Genomic DNA, 24,494 nt, shown 5'->3' on the forward strand with positions numbered 1-24,494 from the left:
GCAGATGGGAGGGGCAGACGCAGCACCTCAGGCTCGCATGAGCTACAGACAACCCTGAGACTGTCCTCAGAAAGCAGTGCTAGTTCCTGGAGCCAGAGCCAGAACCCAATCAAAAGGCATCTCGAAGAGTACAGTCACTTGGGGGTACAGCCAAACTCACCCTCCACCCCCCAAAAAAGGGGAAAAATTTCAGCCACTGAAGACAATATTCCTAACATACAGTGAAATAGTTGCTGTGAAAACAAGTCAGAGAGTATATTCACAGACCTGGTATTCACTGAATATTTCTTCAGCCCTTTTGAAAATCAAGTCTTAAAAATATTCAAACCACTTGACTTAGTAATTGTACATCCATTGTACAATTATACACAAAATGTTTCTCAATATCTTATTTATAATAATGCAAAAGAGAAACAATGAATGCCCCAGCTGATGGTATAACCATATAATGAAACACTTATGTACTTTTTAAAAATGGTATTTACCAGGCAGCCCGGGTGGCTCAGCGGTTTAGCACCGCCTTCAGCCCAGGGCCTGATCCTGGAGACCGAGGATCAAGTCCCACGTCAGGCTCCCTGCATGGAGCCTGCTTCTCCCTCTGCCTGTGCCTCTGCCTCTCTCTCTCTGTGTCTCTCATGAATAAATAAATAAATCCTTTTTTTAAAAAAAAGGTATTTACCAATCTGGTAAATAAGGACCACTGTAACAATAAAAGAATATCATGCATATAATTAACATTAAACATAGAAATAATGTTAAAAGGCAGAAAAATGCTAACAGTGGCCATGTCTTTCTGGTGAAGTTATGGATGATGTCAATGTTTTTCTTTGTTCTCCAACATTTAAACAATAATATGAATTACTTTATAATCAGGGCCAACAGCCCATATCTAAGATAAAGAATTAAACAAAGATGTTAAAAAGTCCACTAAAAAAAAAAAAAAAAAGTCCACTAAAATTTAGGAATGCATATGCTGGGTACCTCCAAAACCACGGGTGCTGGACTTCTAAGTGGCTACAGAGCTTTTTAACCAGTCACCCTATAACTATGGCCATTCAGGGGCTTTGGTCTATCTGCCTTAATATTAAACAAATGCCAGGCTCTGAGGTCTATTTTAGAGATGCTTAGAAGGGAACTTTTTTTCTTTTCTTTTCTTTATTTATTTATTTATTTATGATAGGCACACAGTGAGAGAGAGAGAGGCAGAGACACAGGCAGAGGGAGAAGCAGGCTCCATGCACTGGGAGCCCGACGTGGGACTCGATCCTGGGTCCCCAGGATCGGGCCCTGGGCCAAAGGCAGGCGCCAAACCACTGCGCCACCCAGGGATCCCTTTTTTTTTTTTTTTTTTAAAGAGAGAGAGCTCACATGAGCAGGGCTCGATTTCACGACCCTGAGACCATGACCTGAGCCAAAATTAAGAGCCACTCATTTCAGCCCCAGGAGAACTGAACTTTTAAAACTGACAGTTTTGTTCTGGCCTCCCAATAACCAGGGTCTGGTCCCCACTCTCCTGGGAAGTGCTGGTAGACAAGGCTACCTCTGAAGCTAAGAGGGCAGAGAGGAGGACTGCTTGGCCTTACCAGCTTCTTCCTGGGTCCAGACTCCATGTAGTACGCATATGGATAAGTGTACTGCAGGGTGTATCGGCACTACAATAGAAGAGAGAAGGCACCTGCACGAGTGAACCTAACCTGAACACATCTCTGGTGGCTTTTGCAATTCTTACCCAACCATGCAAGTTAGCCTGGCTCTATAGGTATAGGCTCAAAAGAAATGAGGCCACGCCCCAGGATGAATTGAGGGACAAGATGGGAAAAGCTGAAACATAAATGGTCACAGGACACCCACAGTTCCTTTTTCAAACTCATTTATTATCAGCAGCTGCCTCAATGGCTCTTCCCTCAAGTTGGACATCAGAGTCCACACATCTATCTCAATACTTGTCCAAAGACAATCTTAGTTTCTCCCGAGTGAGGCATGGATGGGACAAAAGAAGAAAAGGGCTCTAGTTTTCCCTGCAGTTCCTTCCCTGAGGTAGTGGAATAATTTTCTTGGAAATCCCCTGGCAGCCAGCAGCAGACTGGGTCCTCAGTGGTCACAGCCCAGGGAAATACAGACCTCGAAGCAGAAGCATGCAGAGCCACACAAAGTGTTGTGTTCTCTTGCCCCCTATAGTGCCTCCCATTCTCAGATATCTGGGCCTATCAGGGCCAGGGACCAGAGGAGTGAGTTGGTACAAACCTTAGCCAAGAGCTTGGCAGCATTCTGTAGGTATTGCCAGTCGATCCATGTCCCCAGATTATTCATGACCCTCTCCTGAATCTTCTCATGAATCCGCTGGTATGTCTGTGCCTCCAGCTGCAAGCTCTTGTTGTGGTTTTCCCACTACAGGGTACATAGAAGGAACACAAGTCCAGACAGAAGTTCAGAATAGACACCTTGGTTGGCACAGCATGGCCACAGCTTCATCAAACTTATGGGGACTGTATGTCCTTGAGAGTGCAGGAGGACTTTCTCTTCTTTTTAAAATATTTATTTATTTGAGGGATCCCTGGGTGGCGCAGCGGTTTGGCGCCTGCCTTTGGCCCAGGGCGCGATCCTGGAGACCCGGGATCGAATCCCACATCGGGCTCCCGGTGCATGGAGCCTGCTTCTCCCTCTGCCTGTGTCTCTGCCTCTCTCTCGCTCTCTCTCGCTCTCTCTCTCTGTGACTATCATAAATAAATAAATTTAAAAAATAAAAATAAAAAAAATATTTATTTATTTGAGACAGAGAGAGCGAGAGAGCATGCGAGGCAGAGAGGGAGAGAAGCAGACTCCCTCTTGAGTGTGGAGCCTGACATAGGCCCATCCCAGGACTCTGAGATCATGACCTGAGCTGAAATCACAAGTCGGCCACCCAATGGACTGAGCCACTCAGACTCAGTCCCCCAGGAGGGGGGAGACTTCCTCAGCCCACACCACTAACCCTGTCCTGAGCAGCTGCTTGCCTGCCAGATCACTCTACCATCTAGGGCAATAGGGCTTCAGCCCTGAGGACTAAACAAAGTTAGGTACCCACTGGTCTATTGTGTGCGAGATGCCAGGGTGGCTCAGTGGTTGAGCGTCTGCCTTTGGCTCAGGGCGTGTTCCCGGGGTCCGAGACCGAGTCCCACATCGGGCTCCTTGTGGGGAGCCTGCTTCTCCCTCTGCCTATGTCTCTGCCTTTCTCTGTCTCTCATGAATAAACAAAATCTTAAAGAAACCAAATGTGCTATACTCTGTGGGCTTCTGAAAGGTCTTCCTGGGAGGAATTGCCCTCTAAATCTGATTAAGATGGTACCAAATGGAAAAAGACTATCTGATGGCGCCCTCATTGTCCTTCAACCCACCATTCAAAGAGCTTTGTTGGTCGTGGCTTGCCCTGTAGAACCCAAAAGCCACATTTATGGAAGCATCACTCAGGTCCACTGCAGAATCTACTTTTCCTGACTTCTGTGTGTACATACTGGCACACTAGTCTGGGACTTCTACCTCAGCAGGCCAGCTGGAAGAAGCCCATCCCTGAGGAGCAGTTGCAGGAGAAGATGCCTACCCTCTCAAAGTAGAACAAGTACTTCTTGAGGGCCTCCCTGGCCTGGGCTTGCTGGCTCTGGTTGACAATGTCGGGGTTCTCCTTGTACCGACTGCACTCATAGTACTCACTGCCATGGGTCTTCCAATCTCCTAGACACATCCAGCAAAAGTCTGCAAAGAATAGAGAAAGAGAAATTTATACCCACAAGATAAGCCCACATTCCTCCAAAGGCAAAGCAGTGGGACAGACAGATCCTGTGAAAGGGGAATGAAGTGGGGTTGTCACTTGACCAGAACTCTTAATTTAAGAGTGTCTCTTTTCAGAAGGAATGTGCATCTCTCCTTTGTCACATCCCTTTGTCCCTGTAGCCTTTCCTTGCCAATATGAACAAAAGCCAGCGGGTATTCTCAGTTCCATGGGCACATAAGCTTGGTACCTTTTCAACCCAACACAGGCAGATGCTGACCGTATAAGGCTGCTGGTCCATGCCATTGAGAGAAGCAGACACCTGTCCAATGAGGCCCATCTGGTTGTCCAAAACACGTCTGCCCTCCTGCCTACATCCTACCCTCAAGACATCTGTCCTAAGAAGATTTTGTACATGAAGCTGAGAATAAAGGCTTTCCCCTATTTTGTCATTTTTTAATTAAAAAAAATTTTGTCATTTTTTTTTTAAAAGAACACATCTATAAAATCAACTGCTACCAAGAGTTCCTACTCAGAATTATGAGTCTACTTCTATACTGAGGAAGCAAAGAGGGAAAAAATAAAGATCCACCTAACATTCAACATCTAACAATTACTATGGCCTAATGGAGAAAGGCCAACCACAGTTCTGTTAGATGGCCAGATCTATATCCTGTCTCTGACAGCGAGTAAACCCTATTTCCCAGGATTCAAGTTGGCTCACTGACTTCTCCAAAGGATCTCTTACAAAACTTGGGGGATGCTAAAGCAAGACCCAGAGACTCAGAGGTTGTTCACTTTTCTTCTCGGAACCTTCACTGAACAGCAGCAATACTGGCTATTTCCTTAATCGAGGAGGTGGGCCTTGTTATTGTCTTAAATACTACTACAGGGCAGCCCTGGTGGCTCAGCGGTTTAGCGCTGCCTTTAGCCCAGGGCCTGATCCTGGGGACCTGGGATCGAGTCCCATATCGGGCTCCCTGCATGGGGCTTGCTTCTCCCTCTGACTGTGTCTCTGCCTCTTTCTCACTGCATCTCTCATGAATAAATAAACAAATAAAATCTTTAAAAAAAAATTAAATACTACTACACTGCTTAGGGTTGCCGGTAGAGGTGGTCAAACTATGCAGCAATGCAAGGGATGGCAACTAACTCTGGGTGGTGAAGGACGGAGAGACTGTGGGGAGGGACACACAGAGGACTTCTTGGGTACTAGGAATGTGATGGGTTGTGGGGTGTTCACTTGGCATTTCTCTTTAAACCGTATTTAAGTCTTATGCACTGTTCTAAGTGGATGATACACATCCCTGTCACTCAAACACACAACGACAGAGTAGGATACCACTGAGGAAATATGCCACTACCAGCAGCCTATCTTCATTCTATACTTCATAGTCACTGTTCTCTTCTAATGCCTTGCCATGTCCACTCTGATCACAGTGTGTTTCCTGGGAAAACACAGGAATAGCATTAGATGGATCCTTACAAAGAGATACCCTCAGGGCCTCCTGGTCAGCATTGAAACTGCTGTGTAAGAGACCTATTTGGACATACTTTCTACCTGAAGGAGTTTTATTTCTTTACTTCATCTGGCAGGAAGCAAAGTAAAACCAATAGGTTCTATGTAAGCTCCCCCAATGGATGAATGAGACCTAAAAGGCCAAATCAAAAGCCCTTATGGAAACTTTGTAAAAACCGCCATGGAAAAAAAAAAAAAAAAAAAAAAACACCACCTCCAAGGAAGACTCTTCTGTTGCTCCCCCCAATAAAACAGCCTGCTCTAAAAGGTATCTGTAAGGTAGCACAGATAAGTCCAACACTACTTACCTGCCTTTGCAAAAATAAAAAGAACATACTAAGATCTTCTTGGATGACTGAGGATCATGAAGGTCTAAGAGTCATACCAATCTTGACTTCTGACTATATGTGCCAGCAAGATGGCAGGAGGCACCAGCGGAAAGGAGTAAATAAAAAATCAAGAGCCGCTATAGACTGGTTATTTTAAGTGACTGAGGCTGCCCTTTGTCACTTCACCATAAAAGCACTCGGTAAATGAGCACTGGAGACCCATTGCACAAGAAACGCAGACTGTGCCACTGGGCCTTCTGCACCACGCCTGGGACTCACCGTGTTTACACTTGGAGCATTGCTGTCAGAGGGAAACAAAAGAGAATATGTTAAGGGCACGCTGACCAAAGGCTCCATGGCACATATGCAAAGAGTACAGGCTTCTGCTCACCATGTGATTACAGCCTCCATTCTTCTCAATGCAGATGTTGCACTTGGGACACTGAGGAGACAGAAGGGCGCCGTTAGGCTCACGCACCACCAGGCTGGTTCTAAGACAAATTACACAAAGCTCCTGGCACCCGTGCCCAGTAGCTCATCGTGCGAGCCCTTCTGGGAAGGAGCATCTCACTTAAATGTGGCGGGTCGCTGAGGCTGGAACAGCAATTCAAGGAAATGAGGTCAGCACGTTTGGCTCTGAAACACTCCAAGTACTGGCTGAGCCCCACTAAGTCTTCCACCATCTGTCTCTGCCACGAGGCTGCTCAGATTAAGCACAAGCTGAGTCAGCACAAAGCCTTCCTGCTTGGGAAGAATGCCAAAGCAACACAAGAGCTGCCACACTGGACTAAGTCCTGCTCAGCTTCCCTGGACTTCTGATTCCACAACAGGGCAAGAAAACAACTTCTAAAGCTCACTTGCTCACATCTAAAAGATGCCACAACCCAGGCAGCAATGCAGAGACCAGCTGACACTTTTCTCTCCCACTGCTGTGAAGCAGACTATGTTTAATGAGGGCACGGTCACAGGTCTGCTGTGAGTGCAGCAACTCAGCACATGACTGGCACAGGGTAGGTGCTGAGTCACCTGGGGCTCAAGGGGCTGAAGGCCATGCTTTCCCATGGCAAGTTTCAGAATGAGAACTGGGCATGCCTGGGCTTGCACCAGAGCCCTGCTCTTTACTATATGTTGCTATCAACCACCTCCCTCCCAGGGCTGTTAAAGCCCAGGAGATATTAAAAAACACCTGGTTTTCTTCTAATTAGTCACTCTATAGGTCAAACTTTATCAGGCAATTCAGTATTTTATTAAAATAAATGCACCCCACACATACTATGATAGTCCATTGCAAACTCTGCCAAGTCTGGGCAAGGGTCTGCAGCCTCCAGCAAGGGCCCTGGGGCCCTGGGTGTTCTGCTCTCAAATGGCCAGCCTCCCAGGCAAGGCCCTAGGCAGCATTAAGGAGGGCAGATCCATGACAGGTAAGATACAGTCCTTACGTCTTTAGTGTGAGCACTAATGTAGTTGGCTGTTTCAGAGTCGTCTGCACACTTCGTGAGCCATTTCCGGATTGTGGCGCAGTCTGTGGGGGCGTGATACATCTGACGACACTTGAAACTTAAAAACCAGAAAAGAAAAAGATTCAAATAATTGTGAGGTCAGGGTCCCATGTTTTCAATTTTCCTTCTGTCCAAGCCAACAGATCCTGAATTAGAGCTTTTCAAAGATGTTCAGTCACCTCTCAAGGCCTTTGGGATCTTTACTTACCCAGGGTTATACTGAAATACTGCATGAATTTCTCTTCAACCTAAGCATTTCTAAGACATACTCTGAATAAACCCAAATAAAATGATTCCGTCTTAAATATTTTCTGTGGTGTCAACCTTCTCTGAAAAGATGTCAAATTCAGAGTCCAGCCTCTTAAAGGGCATAGTGAGGTGCTCTGAGACGATAACTCAGCTCAAACCCAAGGCAGAACTGAGATCCACTTTCTGGGAGCCTTGACTAGCTCCCAACCAGATGCACACAGTATGTACACATGACTGAATTTGTTCAATTTGCAGGGGGATGATATATCTGACAATGCCTGAAACTTAAAGTTAGAAAAGAAAAACACTCCAACACTCATTGGGCTAGGCTTCCATGTTTTTAATTTCTCTTTTGTCCAAGCGAACACAACCTCTGGCTAGTAAAGGCTCTCAAGCAAACAGCCTAACCTATGCCCAAGGGAAAGATGTTCATAATGCGGGACACAAAAGGAGAGAACTAGTGTTTTTGTTTGTTTGTTTGTTTTTTTGTTTTTGTTTTTTTTTTTTAGACAAGAGCTGAGATCAAGAGTTGGATGCTGGGGATCCCTGGGTGGCTCAGTAGTTTAGCGCCTGCCTTCAGCCCAGGGCATGGCTCCTGGAGACCCAGGATTGAGTCCTGCATCGGGCTCCCTGTGAGGAGCCTGCTGCTCCCTCTGACTGTGTCTCTCATGAAAAAATAAATTATTTAAAAAAAAAAAAAAAAAAAAAAGAGTTGGATGCTTAACTGACTGAGCCACCCAGGCACCCTTATGTTAGTGGTTCTTCATCTTTGGTAAGCCAGAGACTCCCTCAACAATGTCTTAAAGGCAAGAACACACACACACACACACACACACCACATTTTCATGTAGTTTCTCTGAATCCCCACCGTGAATCTTCTAGGGAGGCATGATTAGGGACAGAAACAGATGTGGACCTACATTATGGCTCTATCATTGCTTTGCATCTCCATTTCCTCCCTTATAACATAAGGGTAACAGTATCAATTGTACACATTTGTGACAATGAAGGTAAAATGATGAGAATAGTGTCTTTCCCATGGTAAGCCTTCAGTACACTTTAGCTGTTCCCAATATCTACTGAATGGAGTAAACCCCAAGTAGATATAAACTACCTTTATGAATTATAGAGCTATAAAATTAGCCTATTAAGGCCAAGATGGAGAAAGAGTCAAACACTGAAGGTTGAGCTTTCATACACAGCAATATGTGATTATCTGTGCAGGCACATACACAACCACATAGACAAATCTCTGTGCCATGAGTCTCACTAGCATAAATTATAGCACATTCTCCAAGAACCTGTGCTACTTTTTTGTTTCCAGACTAAGCATTATCAAACATCCCGTGGAACATGAGATGCTGGATACATACCCTGCCCACTTGGAGCAGAGCTGCAGTTTAGGCTCTCAAAGCCCAGTCTCTCCTCTCCAGCCCCACCCTCATCTATAGCAACACCAGTGGTACTTTGAAGGGCAAAGCAGGAGCCCAGGGCTGCTGAGCACTCTCACCCACTCTTACCAGAACACCTCGTTGCACCGATTGCACTGTACTCGGCGAGCTCTAGGCTCCTGTACCCGAATAACCATAGGGCAGTCTGCACCAGGGCACAGCTGGAGCTGGTAATGACTCTGTGAACACACCAAGGGGACACAATGAGGACATCCCCTAGTCACTGCTTCCAAATCAGACTTCCCTGAGAGCTCGAACACCTTCTGTCCTTCCAGCCGATGACTTCTATCAAGGGGCTACAGGAATTCAGAAAGGATGTCACAAAGGATAGCATTAGGCAGATACTGAAGATGTATGAATGTTTAGCCAAAACTAGGTGTAACTCACTAGAATGATCTAAGGGTAGATGATAAAATGGAGTACAGAACTGTGTCTGTGAGATGAACGCACAAACACCAGGTCTAGAAAGGAACACAGCCCAATCACCCATGCTTTGAAAGTATTATTTAAGTGAAATTAAGACTGAGAAAGAGAAATATCATATGATTTCACTTCTGTGCGGAATCTAAGAAACAAAATGAACAAACAAAACTCAAAGATATAGGGAATGGAAGGGGAAGGGGATTATGCGGTGGGTGAAATGGGTGAAAGGGATCTATTATAGGGTGACAGGTGGTAATGAGATTGTGATCGCTCTGTAGCATATAAAATATTGGATTATTATGCTGTAGACCTGAAACTAATTTAATGTTACACACTAATTTTACCTAAAAACAAAAGCCCTGAGAGGCTCAGTGACCCTCACGCATAAACCAAAGGCAGCAAGCAGCCCAGGGAACAAGGGAATGTTATCCTACAGCTCATGCATGAGAAGACCCAGCCCATCAGATAATCTTGTAAGCTGAGGTTCAAGTAATAAAGATGAGAACTACATTGCATGGGGGCAGCAAGCCGGAGCTTGGAGCCCAATAGAGGAGGGGGAATCCAAAGCTGACCACGCTGGAATCACGGGCAAGTTTTCATGCTGCACAAGAAGCAATACCCCTTCTCTGTGCTTTCTAAATCAGTAAACCAAACAGCCCTGACATAGCCCTGACTAGTGTTCAGCCCCTGACATACAGTAGCTTATTTAAGCAACTGTGAAGAAGGTGAGGAAGGCAGACCATTCTCCAAGAGAAAACCAAGGCTCAGAGAAGTACAATAATGGGTGGAAGCCTACACAGTGAGGAAGTAACAGACCTGGGATTCATGTCATGTCGGTCTGACTCCAAGGCCTGTGTTCTTCACTACCACTCTAGTGGCTTCTCCACTTTGTAGAAGCCAGAGCTCTTTCTTCAAATTATAGCATCTAATGGCAGGCTCATCTACAAAGTTACTGTGGTGAACATGTGATGGAAAGGAGGCTCATCTATAAAGTTACTGTGGTGAATATGTGATGGAAAGGAGGCTCAGGAAGACAGACATGCAACGACAGGGGCTGGTCATACCTCCACGTAGTCCCTAAAGAGGTAGCGCCTGTATTTGTCTCTCAATTCTTCATTCGGCAGCAATGGAAATACAAAGTCCTCTGGAGTTCGGAGTGGGCAGTCCTGAGCCATACAAGAGACTCCTGTTGAACAAAGACAACATGATGGATAACTGCACTGCAGAAGACACAACAATATATATTTTCCCACTGAGTTCCACCAACAAATTCAAGATTCCACACAGGAAACCTCTGAAGCCACAGAATTTATTTAAGAAAAAAAAAAGAGAGAGAAAAATTAATATATTTGGAGTGGACACAACTGGAATTTACCTCAAATTACATATATATCACAAATAGCCACTGAAAAAGCAGTAGCATCTAAAAAATCCTATACGGTTCTTGGGGCACCTGGTTGTCTCAGTTGGTAGAACAGGTAGGTGATTCTTGACCTCAGGGATGGGAGTTCAAGCCCCCCGCCCCCCCCTGGGCACAGAGCTTAATTTAAAAAAAAAAAGTGATTCTTACACGGTTCTTGACTAACAATTTCATTTTGTGATATTTAATATTATGTGCAAGTGATTACTAACCAACACAATGAGATTCTGTAGATACCATTAATCAGATGCTAATTGAGTTCTGATACCATCAAGTCAAAGTATGACAAACACTCCTATAACCAATCACCAAATCTGATTTGTGTTATGTTACTTTAAACAACAGCAATTTTTTGAGTGTTTCTGAATGATGGCTACTGCTTGGGGCATCAAGATAGGGTAGGCAGCTTAATAGGAGAGTTCTCTCAAAATTTCACCTTGCATGCACACCAACATTTACATATATGCCCAAACAAAAGCCTTAATCCTCTCATTTTGCTCAGGATTAGGAAAAACTTTGTCATTGTTCAGCCTGATGTGTTTGAAAACTAATGGTTCTGACAATAAAAACCCTAATCTGGCTCAAAAGAAAACACACACTTGACCTGAGTACCCACAAGGACAAACTTGAAGATAAATACTTCATGCCAGCCTTTTACAATTTCTGCAGCAGACTCACCCACACCCACGCCGTCCTTGACAAGTACTGAGCAGTGCTGCTCCCAGCAGCTACGGCAAAACTGGTGCTGACAGGCCAGAGAAAGTAGGTTTTCCTTCCGTACAAACTGCATACACACTGCGCAGTGGTGAGGGGGGTGGGCCGTGGGAACCTGGGGAGAGGCAAAGCCAAATGAGTAACGAGGAGTCTTCAGATCCTGGGAGGCTATAGGGGTGCCACATGCAGCTAGGTGCATGGTAGGTAAAACTGACTCTGCAACAAGTGTCAGAACTCAACTGCAATGTGTGGGCTCTGTGGGTTCTAAAAGTTCTGAACATAAAGCACAGATCAAGAAGGCTTCCTGAAGGAGGTGGCACATGAGCTGGGCTTGCACAATCACTAGGATTCAGAAAGGCAAAGGAAGGCTGAGAGGACTTACAATAGTTTATAATGCCAGGCTAAAAAGCTCAGGATAAATAAATAAATAAATAAATAAATAAATAAATAAAAATAAAATAATAAAATAAAATAAATAAAATAAAATAAAATAAAATAAAATGCTCAGGATTTCCAAATTGCCAAAGTCCTTGGAGGTCATTCAGTCCAACTTCTGCTTTTAGATGCTACAGGGTTTTGTTTATAAACTGCCCCATTCAGTGTAAAGAGCTGCCCTCAGTAAGTACTACAGAGGTTCTTCAGAGGCTCAGCTAAGCATGTGAAGCTTCTAACAAGCCCACACTGCAAGTTTACTTGTCAAAGATAGTGCACTTTTCCCACATGGACATGCTCAAAATACAAAATATTACACTTTTTACTAAGTCACAACTCATCCATAACACACTGCAGAGATGTCACATACAATTAATTTAGAGGGACGAGGAAGGCTTCTACTAGGAAAGAAACCTTTTGGGTGTGGGACAATAACTGCAAAGCTTGAACTTCAGAAATCATGCCATGCTATATGAACTGGTAAACAAAGACAACATGGGGCCCCTGATCCAAGACACAAACTGATGGAGAAGTCCACAACAGGTTTACATTAGGTTCTAGTTAGTTCATTGGGAATACAAAAAACAACTGAAGGAAAAACACTGTATTTTCATGTTTATCCAGTATGCCCTGGAAATGTTCTCCTCAGAGCTATGGAAGTTTTTTTTTTTTTAATAATAAATTTATTTTAGAGCTATGGAAGTTATGTGGTAATTGGAGCCCCAATTCTCCCTCCTAAAGAGTGAGGACATGGCCCTTATTCACTTGACAGATGTTTGTTAAACTCCTAAATACGTAGGAAATTGCTATGCACTATAAGATATAGTTCCTATTCTTAAGCACACACAGTCTGGTAGGGGAGCTGAAAAGATGAGTGAATTGCTACATCACACATGTAAAGATTTCAAGATCTAACTAGAGGTGTCTGGAGAGGAGAGATCACAGGCTTTGTGAGAGACAGCTTGATGTAGGTCTTTAAAGGTGAGTTCCATTCCCACAAGCAAAGACAGGGACAGGATCTGGACATTCCAGACCAGGGATGCCACAAGCAGAGTCAAAGAAGCGTGCAGTAAGCTTGGGAACACCAAGGAACCTAGCAGAAATGGAGTATAGGCTGTTAAGTGTAAAGAGGAAGGTGAGGCTGAAGAGGGTCCCAGGACTGGCAAGGATTTATTCTTCATCCACAAGGAAACTCTTAAATTATAATGGAAATGGAAGATTTAGGCCCATATTTAAACAAAAACCTCAGGCATGTTGCACTATAAACACAGAAAGACGGTTGTCAATAACACCATAAGCCACAGCAAAAACCATGTGTATCAGAAGCCTTGCTCAAGTGGGAGACACTCACATGTTTCGAGGGACTGGGCTGAACTCGAGCCTCAACGAGCAGCTGAGCAGAATTAGACTTGTATCTACAAAACAAAAAGCAGAAATAAAGGGATTCAGAAATGAAGACTAACATTTTAACCTCTGAACAAAACCAGAAGGGACCAACAAGTGCCGTGGTTATACTAAAGTGTCTTTGTCTCTAACTTCCTTTTGACAGAACCAAGCTCCCTCTTACTTTAGTATAAATACTTTTTTCTCTTTCAATTTTTTAGCTCTCAATTGGTATGAGAATAATAACCCTGCTTCAAAGACACCAAACTGGGATCCCTGGGTGGTGCAGCGGTTTAGCGCCTGCCTTTGGCCCAGGGCGTGATCCTGGAGACCCGGGATCGAATCCCACATCAGGCTCTTGATGCATGGAGCCTGCTTCTCCCTCTGCCTATGTCTCTGCCTCTCTCTCTCTCTGTCTCTGTGAGTATCATAAATAAATAAAAATTAAAAAAAAAAAAAAAGAAAAAAAAAACAGACACCAAACTGTAAGAAAAATACTTATGAAGGACAATATCTGTTTTCAATTCCTTTCTGGGAACACAGGCAAATAAATAATCTCTGTATCTTTGGAACAGGGAATGATATATTAAGACAAAGAAAATGCAGGGGCACCTGGTGGGCTCAGTTGGTAGAGTATGCGACTATTGATTTGGGGGTTATGGGTTTAAGGACCATGTTGGGCATTGAGATTGGTTAAATAAAAACTTTAAAAAATGCAAAGCATAAAGGAAAACTGACAAATTATGTTACATTTAAGAAGTTCAGTTCATCAGAACACCATAAAGTGAAAAGCCACGGTATAAATGGAAGATAATTCAATACACATATAACTGACAAAAGGCTGATATTCAGAATAAATAAAACTTCCTACAAGTCCATTTGAAAAGACAAGCCCATTGGAAAGACAATTAAAAAATGGTAAAGACAGAACAAGCATTGCACAAGAAAGAAAGTACAAATGGCCGCTAACATGAAAAGATGCTCAACCTCCATAATAATCGGGGACACAATTATATGCCCATTTATACCAACCAGATTGTAAAACTTCAAGTTTGACAGTACCAGGAACACTCATATACCACTGGTGGGCATGTAATGTGGTACAATAACTTTGGAAACATTTTGCCATTTAGTAAAAGCTAAGGGACACACCCTTACTTTCTATATTCAACCCTAGAAAATTTATATGATCCTAGAAGTCATGCACAAGAGTTTTCAGAGCTGCATTTTTTTTTTTAAGATTTTATTTATTCATGAGAGACACAGAGAGAAAGAGAGGCAGAGACACAGGCAGAGGGAGAAGCAGGCTCGATCCCAGGTCTCCAGGATCATGCCCTGGGCTGAAGGCAGCGCTAAATCGCTGAGTCACCCAGGCTACCCAAGCTGCATTATTTGTAACAGCAAAAAAACTAAAACTCACAAATGGTTTTTGACAGGAATATGGATAGGATGTCATAAAATGTAGCCTTGTTCATTTTAAAGTTGAAGAACACACACAGCACAATTCCATGTCTGTAAAGTTCTAAAAACATACAAAACTAGGGCTGTCTGGATGGCTCAGTTGATTAAACATCTGACTCTTAGCTCAGGTCTTGATCTCAGGGTCCTAAGTTCAAGCCCCATGTTGGGCTCCATGCTGGGTATGGAGCCTACTTAAAAAACAAAAACATAGGACACCTGGGTGGCTCAGTGGTTGAGCGTTTGCCTTCGGCTCAGGTCATGATCCTGGGGTCCTGGGATGGAGTCCTGTATCGGGCTCCTTGCAGAGAGCCTGCTTCTCCCCCTGACTTATGTCTCGTCTCTGCCTCTCATGAATAAATAAATTTAAAAACAAAAAACAAAACCACACAAACCATACAAAACTAAAGGATATATAATTTAAGAATAAGTAAGAAAATGATCAATACTGAATTCAAGATACTGGTCGCTTTGGAGAGGAAGGAAGGGGGTGTGGCCAGGAAGAAACTGCCACCAGAGAGGCTTTTGAGTAAAGGTCAGAGGGTTTCTTATTTGGGTGGACACTTAAGTATATTTGCTTTATCATTCTTTAAAACCTACACACATCACACACGTGTACACACATACATACACTTTTGAAAAAGAAACATTTCATAATAAATAATGCCTTTCTGGAATGAAATATGGGATACATGGATTTAAAAATAAAAACAGAGGTGCCTGAGTGGCTCAGTTGAGTGTCAGACTTAACATTCAGTTAAGTGTCCGACTCTTGATCTTATCTTGACCCAGATCATGAACTCATGGTCCTGGGACAGAGCATCACATCAGGCTACAAGAGGAGTCGGCTTGAAATCTGCCCCGCCCCTACCCTTCCCCCTGCTACCCTTCACTCTTCCTAAAATAAATAATCTTTAAAAATAATAAAAACAAAAACAATTGTCATGTGGCAATAAAAGTGTCACACAAAACCTAGGAAAATGCATTACCCAGAAAGCAAGAATCTGAGCAGGGAAGAATGTCTTATATATGTGACTTCCTTATTCCTCCCTAGTCAGAATGCCTCCTTCAACTGCTTTTTTTTTTTTTTTTTTTTTTTTAAAGATTTTATTTATTCATTCATTCATGGGAAACACACAGAGAGAGGGAGAGAGAGAGGCAGAGACACAGGCAGAGGGAGGAGCAGGCTCCATGCGGGGAGCCTGATGCGGGACCTGATCCTGGGTCTCCAGGATCACGCCCTGGACTGAAGGTGGTACTAAACCGCTGAGCCACCAGGGCTGCCCCCTTCAACTGCTTTTATTCCTATTTCTCACACTAGTATTCTTAGTATCTTCAGCTATCTTGTCCATTTCCAAGTTAGGCTACCAAGTTTGGACAGTGAGAAATACCCCATTGCTGGGACCTACATGGGTCCAGAATTCTGGGTAGTAGAAACAGCAGTGCAAACAGCAGAAGTTCACCTAGAAGTCTATCTAAATGTACTTGTCTCTTGGGTATAGAGAGTGAGAGTGCAGTTGGTGAAATCAGGAGCACATTTGCTCCTTCCTGAGTGGCTGAGCTGCTCCAGCAGGTACAGCCATTCATTATGTTTAGCCTGGAGAAGCAAAGGCATGACCTTCTGCAGATAAATGGATCACACCATAAAAAGGAAGACTCACTGGTACATGAAAGGGGAGGGATGGTGACTGGGTGATTCTCACCAGTGGCAATTTTGTTCTCTAGGGGTTATTTGGAAATGTCTGGAGGCATTTTTTATTTCAAAGGCTTGGGGTGCTAATTTCAGTGTCCCAGATTATCATGGAGGTTGAGCATCTTTTTATGTTAATGGCTGTTTGTGCTTTCTTTTCTATGAAATGTTTGTTCTGTCTTTTGCTGATTTTTGTGATTTCGTCTTTTCAAATGGATCCTGCCAGAGATTCTGCCAAACTTCCTACAATTCACATAACAGTGCCCTTACAACAAAGAATTATCTAACTCAAAATGGCATGGGTGCAGAGGATGAGAAATCCTATGCTAGACAGAAGCACATGCCTCTGGTGGGGCATAGGGACTCTTCCCAGAGGGCACAGCGGGAGGATGAATCCCTCCTTCTGACAACTTCTAGGACATCTTAAGACTCCAAACCTGTGCCTCAAAAGGTCTGGTTCTGGTGGTAAGCTGGCCTATCTTTTCTGAAGGTAATATTCAAAAGTATGTTGCATTCCTCACTTGATATATTATTCAAAAGAAACAAATGGAGATGTTGGCAACTGTTATCTAGAAGGGCACTGATCACAAGTTCACAATGGCATAAAAAAACTGAACAAGGGATGCCTGGGTGGCTCAGCAGTTTAGCATCTGCCTTCGGCTCAGGGTGTGATCCCGGGGTCCTGGGATCTAGTCCCGGATCGGGCTCCCTGCATGATGGAGCCTGCTTCTCCCTCTACTTGTGTCTCTGCCTGTGTCTCTCATGAATAAATAAATCAATTCTTAAAAAAAAAAAAAAAAAAGCCTGAACAGACAGGGGTTTAGAAAAAGCATGGAACATCTATACGATGATATACTGAGCCAGCAATAAAACTGAGGTAGAAGGACGCCTGGGTGTCTCAGCAGTTGAGTGTCTGCCTTTGGCTCAGGGTGTGATCCTGGAATCCCGGGATCGAGTCCCACATCGGGCTCCCTGCATGGAGCCTGCTTCTCCCTCTGTCTATGTCTCTGCCTTTCTCTGGGTCTCTCATGAATAAATAAATAAAATCTTAAAAAAAAAAAAAAACAAAACTGAGATAGAAGGAATATGATGTAATTACAGAAAAAAGTTCTCCATATATCGAGGAAAAAAGGAAATAAAATATGATCCAGTGTTTTAAATAAATAATATGCACATTACAGAGATATACTCCAAAACATGAACAATAATCACCACTGGGTGGATGGGCAGGGAAAGAAGCTACAGGCAATGCCACCTCTTCCCCCAAATTCCTTACCTGTCCAATATCTCTGCAACTTGCCAGTGGAAATTAACTAATATAAGTTTAGCAACTGAATGAGATACCTATAAAGAAGAAAGAAAAAAAAATCAAATTACAATTGTAGTTTCTTTCAGAGAACTCCACATTTTGAGAAGTGCAAATATTCATGTCTACAGCAGGACTAGGCTTGATTTCCAAATTCCTCCTCTTGGTTTCTCTGCTTCATCTTTTAAGTTTAGACTCATTATCTTAGTGGCAATCTTAGTGTCATCAATGACACTTCCAAGAAATTAGTTTGATTTGAAACTTAGGTAAAACTCATCCTGTCTACAATAACAAGTCAGCATCCAATTGAAGCAAAAGAATTGTGTGCTCCCTAATGTGGCCCATGTTCCTGCAAGCTGCTATAGGAGAGCATACCTGGGAAGTGCACCTCTAGTTAGGCCTGTTATTCACAGAAAATCTCCAGGCTTGGACTTCTTGTATAAATCCAGCAAATCAAAACATTCCTGTTTAAGATCTCTATATTTCTGATAACCAATGAGTCCTGATTACAAGTATGATTTAAAAGCCTATGGAGAGCCTTGTGGCCCCTACATTTTAAAGTACACTGGTTGTGGCTATCAAAGAGCCTCAGGAGGTGCTTTGAGCTAGCAACTCTACTTCCGTAAATTTTTTTCAGGAAATCATAGAAGATATGTGTACTGCAATCTTTTATAACAATAAAAAATTAAAAATAACCTAAATGTCCAACAAAAAGGAACTAGCTAAATAATATACAACAAATCCATACAATGATTTAGTATGCAGTCATTGAAAAGGATGTTATAGAAGTTTATGGACATAGAAAGTTCACATTTTAATGTTAGGCTAAAGAAGCCAGTAGTTAAGACAGCATGTACATGTTATAGCCACAAGACCTTATTAATAGGGGAAGCAGATTGGGGAACCTGGGTGGCTCAGTTGGTTAAGTGTCTGACTCTTGATTTCAGCTTAGGTCATGATCTCAGGGTTGTAAAACAGAACCCTGCATTGGGCTCCACACTGGCCTAGAGTCTGCTTGGGATTCTCTCTCCCTCTGCCCCTCCCCAGCTCGTGCATGGACATGCACATGTGCTCTTTCTCTCAATAAAAAATATGGGGAGGACAGACCAGTTACAAAAATTAACACCCTCAGGTTATCAAGACTAGAGTAGGGCCACAGAAGATAGAGTTGTGTTAGGAGGTCTAGATCAGGCTTCCTTAAGAGAGCACTGCATAGCACTAGAGTGCTAATGAATCAAGGAGAAACAGGAACACACTTCAGGCCAGGGAGCTAAGAGAACAAACAGAACCTTGATACTCTGCCCCCTGGACCGTATCTTTACATTTTTTTTTCCCAAAGATTTTATTTATTTGACAGAGCGAGCATGCACATGCACAAGTAGGCAGAGCAGCAGGCAGAGGGATAGAGAGAGAGGGAGAAGCAGACTCCCCACTGAGCAAAGAGCCCATGTGGATCTTGATCCCAGGACCCTGAGATCATGACCTAAGCAGAAGGCAGATACCGAACCATCTGAGCCACCCAGGCACCCCTGGACTGAGTCTTTAAACAGGAGCTACCGAGGAACTGTAAGACAGTTGGTCCACAGATAAGAACGGCAGGGGGAAAGACACAGTGATCAACATGTAATCCCTGCTCCTAAAGCTCAAGTTACTCCTGAAAGGAGACAGGTACACACTTACAAAACAAGGGCATGTTCCAGTGCATAATCAGTGTCAAAGGCTATGCAGTGAGTGAGTGCCTTTTTGTCCTATAGCCGAGGTACATCTGGAGAAAACCAAGGTCTCAAGACAACACACTTCACTAAGAATGGGGGTCCCTACTTCCCTTCCATGCAAGGTAACAGGTATCTGATTCACGCATGTTGTTATAGTATTTTCTTGTTGGGGACCATGGAGACTTTAGGTCTTGGATTCCTGAATTATAATGACATTTCTTCTAACTATAGCCATAAAAAAAACAAAACAAAACAAACTATCCACAGCAAACCACTACCACAAAATAAAGAAACAAAACAAATGGTTTAAAGATAAATGACTGGTTTGGATGTAGCTTCTGGCTACAATTTTTTTTTTAACCTGATATTGATATTGTTTTGGATGACCTCCTCACTGGAGCCTCTTGTATCACCTCTTACCTAATGAGGCCCAAAACAGCCCTCCATAGTTTCTATCCTGACTTCTAAATATATTGGCATACGTTGGCTACCAGGTCCTATCAAAGGTAGTACTAAACCACCTGGAAAACCCAGAGGAGTCCAATGTCCAGCAGCCACCCCCTTGTCTCACCACAGATGGCTTAAGTGGAGCCTTTGAGCTAAAAACAGGAGTCAGGCTGCCTCTCACAGATCCACAGACCCTAGAATTGGACTGGACAGAGGTTGGCCACTCAATAGATGTCAATCATTAAATGATATCATATCTTTAATCTGTAGATTTTCAAAATGTAATTCCTCAACTTTCCTTAGGAAACAGAACTTTAACAATACCTTGGTCTGATCCCTTGATTTGAACAGCACTAACAACAGCAACAAAACCTCAGAATTTACACACCAGGTGCAGCCCACAATGGAAAACATGGCCTTCTGTTGAAACAAATTTTATTAGTGATTCCCAGTCCACTAATGACAAACTCAGATATATCCCAGCAGAGTTGAATTTTAGTGAAAAGAAATTATATGAGGAGAGGATACATCTACCACTTTAGGAAACTGACAGTGGAGTGATATGAATCTATTCTTTCAATGCCAATAGCCAAAAATACATCAATATATACAAGAGGCACACAAGTGGACAGCCCGGGTGGCTCAGTGGTTTAGCACCACCGTCAGCCCAGGGCCTGATCCTAGAGACCCGGGATCGAGTCCCACATCAGGCTCTCTGCATGGAGCCTGCTTCTCTCTTTGCCTGTGTGTCTGCCCCCACCCCTGTGTCTCTCATGAATAAATAAAATATTTTTTAAAAAAGAGGCACACATGTATCAGCTATATGTACCTCCCACCAGCCTTCTGCAGGAAGCACTACCGTGATCCCCATATCACAGATGGTGGTCTGAAAATGGCCCACATTATATTCATAGTATATCACAGAAAATCAAGGACTCTCCCTCAATAATCCATTATAAACCTGAAGGAACTCAGAGACCATTAATTTAAGCAAAATTCAGTGTGACTGTGCCTCGCCCTATCATGGATGCCAGGCAATCTACAGGGAAGTTAGGTTCCAAAAGTCTCTCTGGCGGGGCAGCCCGGGTGGCTCAGTGGTTTAGCGTCACCTACAGCCCAGGGCCTGATGCTGGAGGTGCAGGATCAAGTCCCGCATCTGGCTCCCTGCATGGAGCCTGCTTCTCCCTCTGCCTGTGTCTCTGCCTTTGTCTCTGTCTCTGTGTGTCTCTCATGAATAAATAAATAAAAATCTTAAAAAAAAAAAAAAAAAAAACCACAAAAGTCTCTCTGGCAAAAACAGCACAGGGGTAGAGGAGTAGTACCTAGAAGAATTTTTTTTTTTTTTACCTAGAAGAATTTATGCTAAAAAAAAAAGTAGTCTCAGTAGAGAGGCCATCTTATCCCAGATTTGGGGTCACAAGAGAGAGCGGACTGCACAGGTGCCCACCTGTATCTCAGAGGAAGCAAACATAGTGATCTGGGGGGCAGAAAAGCACATGGTTAAGGGTGCAAGGGTGCCAGTATTTAAGCCATCTTCCACAATAGGGCCAGGACACACCTTGGGGATGATATTAAAACATTAAATATGGGACTCCCTGGTGGCTCAGTGGTTTAGCGTTTGCCTTCAGCCCAGGGCCTGATCTGGAGTCCCAGGATCGAGTCCCACATCAGGCTCCCTGCATGGAGCCTGCTTCTCCCTCTGCCTGTATCTCTGCCTCTCTCTCTCTCTCTCTCTCTCTCATGAATAAATAAATAAAAATCTTTAAAAAAAATAAAATAAAACTTTAAATATAAAAATCTGTCTTTCTCAAAGTGCAGGCAGCTGAACTCTCTCAAGAAAGAATTCCCAGATTATTCACACCATTACTATTTAATGCTCAGAGAGCTCAGTAACCCATTCTGAATCAATACTTCACAACTGGGGAGTCTTCCATTTTTCTGTATGCTTTCAATTGTGGAGAACAGAATCTTTTAGCAGAATCAAGATGAGCCCTTGCTGGACTGTTTTGATCAAGATTAACAACCTATCAGTGGGCAGCCTGGGTGGCTCAGTGGCTTAGCGCCACCTTCAGCCCAGGGCCTATCCTGGAGTCTCAGGATCGAGTCCCGCGTCAGGCTCCCTGCATGGAGACTGCTTTTGCTTTTGCTTCTGCCTATGTCTCTGCCTCCTTCTGTTTCTCATGAATAAATAAATAAAATCTTAAAAAAACAAACAAAAAAAAAACCACAACCTATCAGTACTGTTGTCTGGACTCCTCAACTCCATAACCCTCAGCATCACCTTCCCAAAACCCTGATGTAAAAGTAATAATACCAGACAGCTCTTACAGAGAGCTCTCACATCCTGCTAGATCAGTTCCCATCCTGTTTAAGACCCATCAATGTTTTCCAGTACTGACTAAACAAACCTTAAGCCCTCAGTGTAAGAATCATCAAAATCCCTATGTCCTGGACTCTAGCAACAAACCAAGTGATTCTAGCACCCCCATGCATTTTGCTTACTATTCTCTGCCAAGGAATAGTATTTTTTTAGCAAATACTTGGACATCAAAGAACATACTTCTGTATAACCTATGTGTCATAGAGGAAATCACAAGAGAAATTAGAAAATATTTTGAATTGAATGATAATGAAAATACCACAGAATAAAACTTGGCGGGATACTGCTAACATGATGCCAGAGATAAATTTACAACTGTAAATGTTTATGTTAGAAAAAAAACAAAACAAAAACAAATCAATGATATAAAGTCCCCTTAAGAAACTAGAAAAAAGGGGTGCCTGGGTAGCTCAGTGGGCCTTTAGTTCAGGTCATGATCTCAGAGTCCTGGGATCAAGCCCCACATCAGGCTCTCTGCTCAGTGGAGAGTCTGATTCTCCCTTTCTGTGCTCAAATGTGTGCTCACTTGCTCTCCCCCGCCCCTCATAAACAAAATCTTAAAAAAAAAAAAAAAAAAAAAAGAAACTAGACAAAGACAATAAAATTAAATGTTTAAAAAGGTGTGGGGGGGGCTGGGTAGAGTGTTCAGTTGGTTATACATTCGACTCTTGGTTTTGGCTCAAGCTCGGGTCATTATTTCAGATGAAGCCCTATGTTGGGCTCTGAGCTCTGGGAGGAGTCTGCTTGAGGATTTTCTCTTTCTGCTCCACCCTCCCCACCCCCATAGGTGCATGTTCATGCTCTCTCTCTATTGCATATAAATAAATCTTAAAAAAAAAAAAAAACTAGAAAAAGATGACTAAACTCAAAGCAGGTGAAAGGAAAAAATTATAGAGAAAAAAACCAGAAATAACTAAAAATTCAACCCAAATAATACTGAAGATCAACAAAACTTGTAAGTTAATTCTTTAAAAAGATCAACAAATTTGAAAAAAAAACTTTAACTATAACAATTAAAGAAAAAAGAGAATACAAATTACCAATAAAGGGGGTGAAAAAGGGACTATCCCTACAAACCTTGGTGATACTAAAAGTAAAATACTACAGGTGCTAAAAGTAAAATAAGAGACTATTATAGAAAATCTAATTTTAATAAATCTAGTATCTTTTTTTTAAAGATTTTATTTATTTATTCATGAGAGACAGAGAGAGAGAAGCAGAGACACAGGCAGAGGGAGAAGCAGGCGCCATGCAGGGAGCCCAATGTGGGACTCGATCTGGGCACTCCAGGATCACGTCCTGAGCCAAAGGTAGACCCTCAACTGCTGAGCCATGTAGGCATCCCTTGATAAATCTAGTATCTTAGGTGAAATTGACAAGCTCCTTGAAAAATAATCAGCAAAACTGGCACAAAATGGAAAAGATAAACTGAGTAACTAACTTTATGTCTATTAAAGACATGGAATTCATGATCAAAAATTTTCTCACACAATTCCATCCCATAAATTTTTACTGGTGAACTCTAACAACACTAATCTCACACAAACACTTTCAGTAGCTCAGAAAAGGGAAAGCAATACTTCTTCCAAATTTATTTTATGAGACTAACATACCCTGGATACAAAAATCTGACAAAAATATAACAGAAAGAAAATTACAGACCAGTATCCTTTATGAACATTGACACAAAAATCAATCCAAATATTTTAACAAGTTAAATCCAGAAATATAGAAAAAGGACAATATATGATATGAAGTGACATTTATCCCAGGAATGGATAGCTGATTTAACATTTGAAAGCTCCTATTGTAATTCACTAAATTAACAAAATAAAAGTGGGAAAATTATAATTTCAGTCACAGAAAACCCATTTGACAAAATTCAATATTCATTCAGGAAAAAATTCCCAGCAAATCAGGACAAAACGTGAATTGCCTGAATCTGATAGAGGGCACCTATGAAAAGCATTGTATTCAATGATGAAACAGTGAATGCTACTATCAGGAAAATGGTACAGATGACTACTCTCACCATTTAACATTATATTAGAGGCACTAGCCAGGGCAATAAGGCAAAGGGGGAAAAAAAAAGATATAAAAGATATTAATAAAAGATTGGAAAAACAAGAAGCAAATCTGTCTCTATTCCTAGATAAAATGACTGTTTACTCCGAAAATTCTAAATCAATGTACAAATCTACGACTAGAATAAATGAATTTAGTAAAATAACAAAATACAAAGTCAAGTGTTTCTATACAGCAGCAAACAAATGAAAGCTAAAATTTAAAACAGGTGAAATGTGTTTTAATAATATATATTAATTAGACTAATAC

At 42.5% G+C, this 24,494-nt stretch overlaps 1 protein-coding gene across 5 annotated transcripts in view; it reads right to left on the reverse strand.

Annotated features, from left to right (window-relative positions):
- ARIH2 (ariadne RBR E3 ubiquitin protein ligase 2) overlaps positions 1 to 24,494 on the reverse strand; it is a 53,182-nt gene that overhangs the window by 2,677 nt on the left and 26,011 nt on the right. For all 5 annotated transcript variants that reach the window (XR_012012038.1, XM_072786296.1, XM_072786299.1 and 2 more), the window contains 11 exons: positions 17,589 to 17,656; positions 13,133 to 13,196; positions 11,314 to 11,464; positions 10,280 to 10,401; positions 8,862 to 8,971; positions 7,033 to 7,150; positions 5,985 to 6,035; positions 5,873 to 5,894; positions 3,578 to 3,729; positions 2,245 to 2,388; positions 1,584 to 1,652 (listed from right to left, as the gene is read on the reverse strand). Coding sequence is in view for 4 of the 5 variants with exons in the window: in XM_072786296.1 (XP_072642397.1) it covers positions 1,584 to 1,652; positions 2,245 to 2,388; positions 3,578 to 3,729; positions 5,873 to 5,894; positions 5,985 to 6,035; positions 7,033 to 7,150; positions 8,862 to 8,971; positions 10,280 to 10,401; positions 11,314 to 11,464; positions 13,133 to 13,196; positions 17,589 to 17,656 (1,071 nt within the window). In the remaining variant the exon portion in view is untranslated. The remainder of the gene's footprint in view (positions 1 to 1,583; positions 1,653 to 2,244; positions 2,389 to 3,577; positions 3,730 to 5,872; positions 5,895 to 5,984; positions 6,036 to 7,032; positions 7,151 to 8,861; positions 8,972 to 10,279; positions 10,402 to 11,313; positions 11,465 to 13,132; positions 13,197 to 17,588; positions 17,657 to 24,494) is intronic.

The sequence above is a fragment of the Canis lupus genome, chromosome 19 (genome assembly GCF_048164855.1).
Source record: "Canis lupus baileyi chromosome 19, mCanLup2.hap1, whole genome shotgun sequence".
In the NCBI taxonomy this organism is placed as follows: Eukaryota; Metazoa; Chordata; class Mammalia; order Carnivora; family Canidae; genus Canis; species Canis lupus.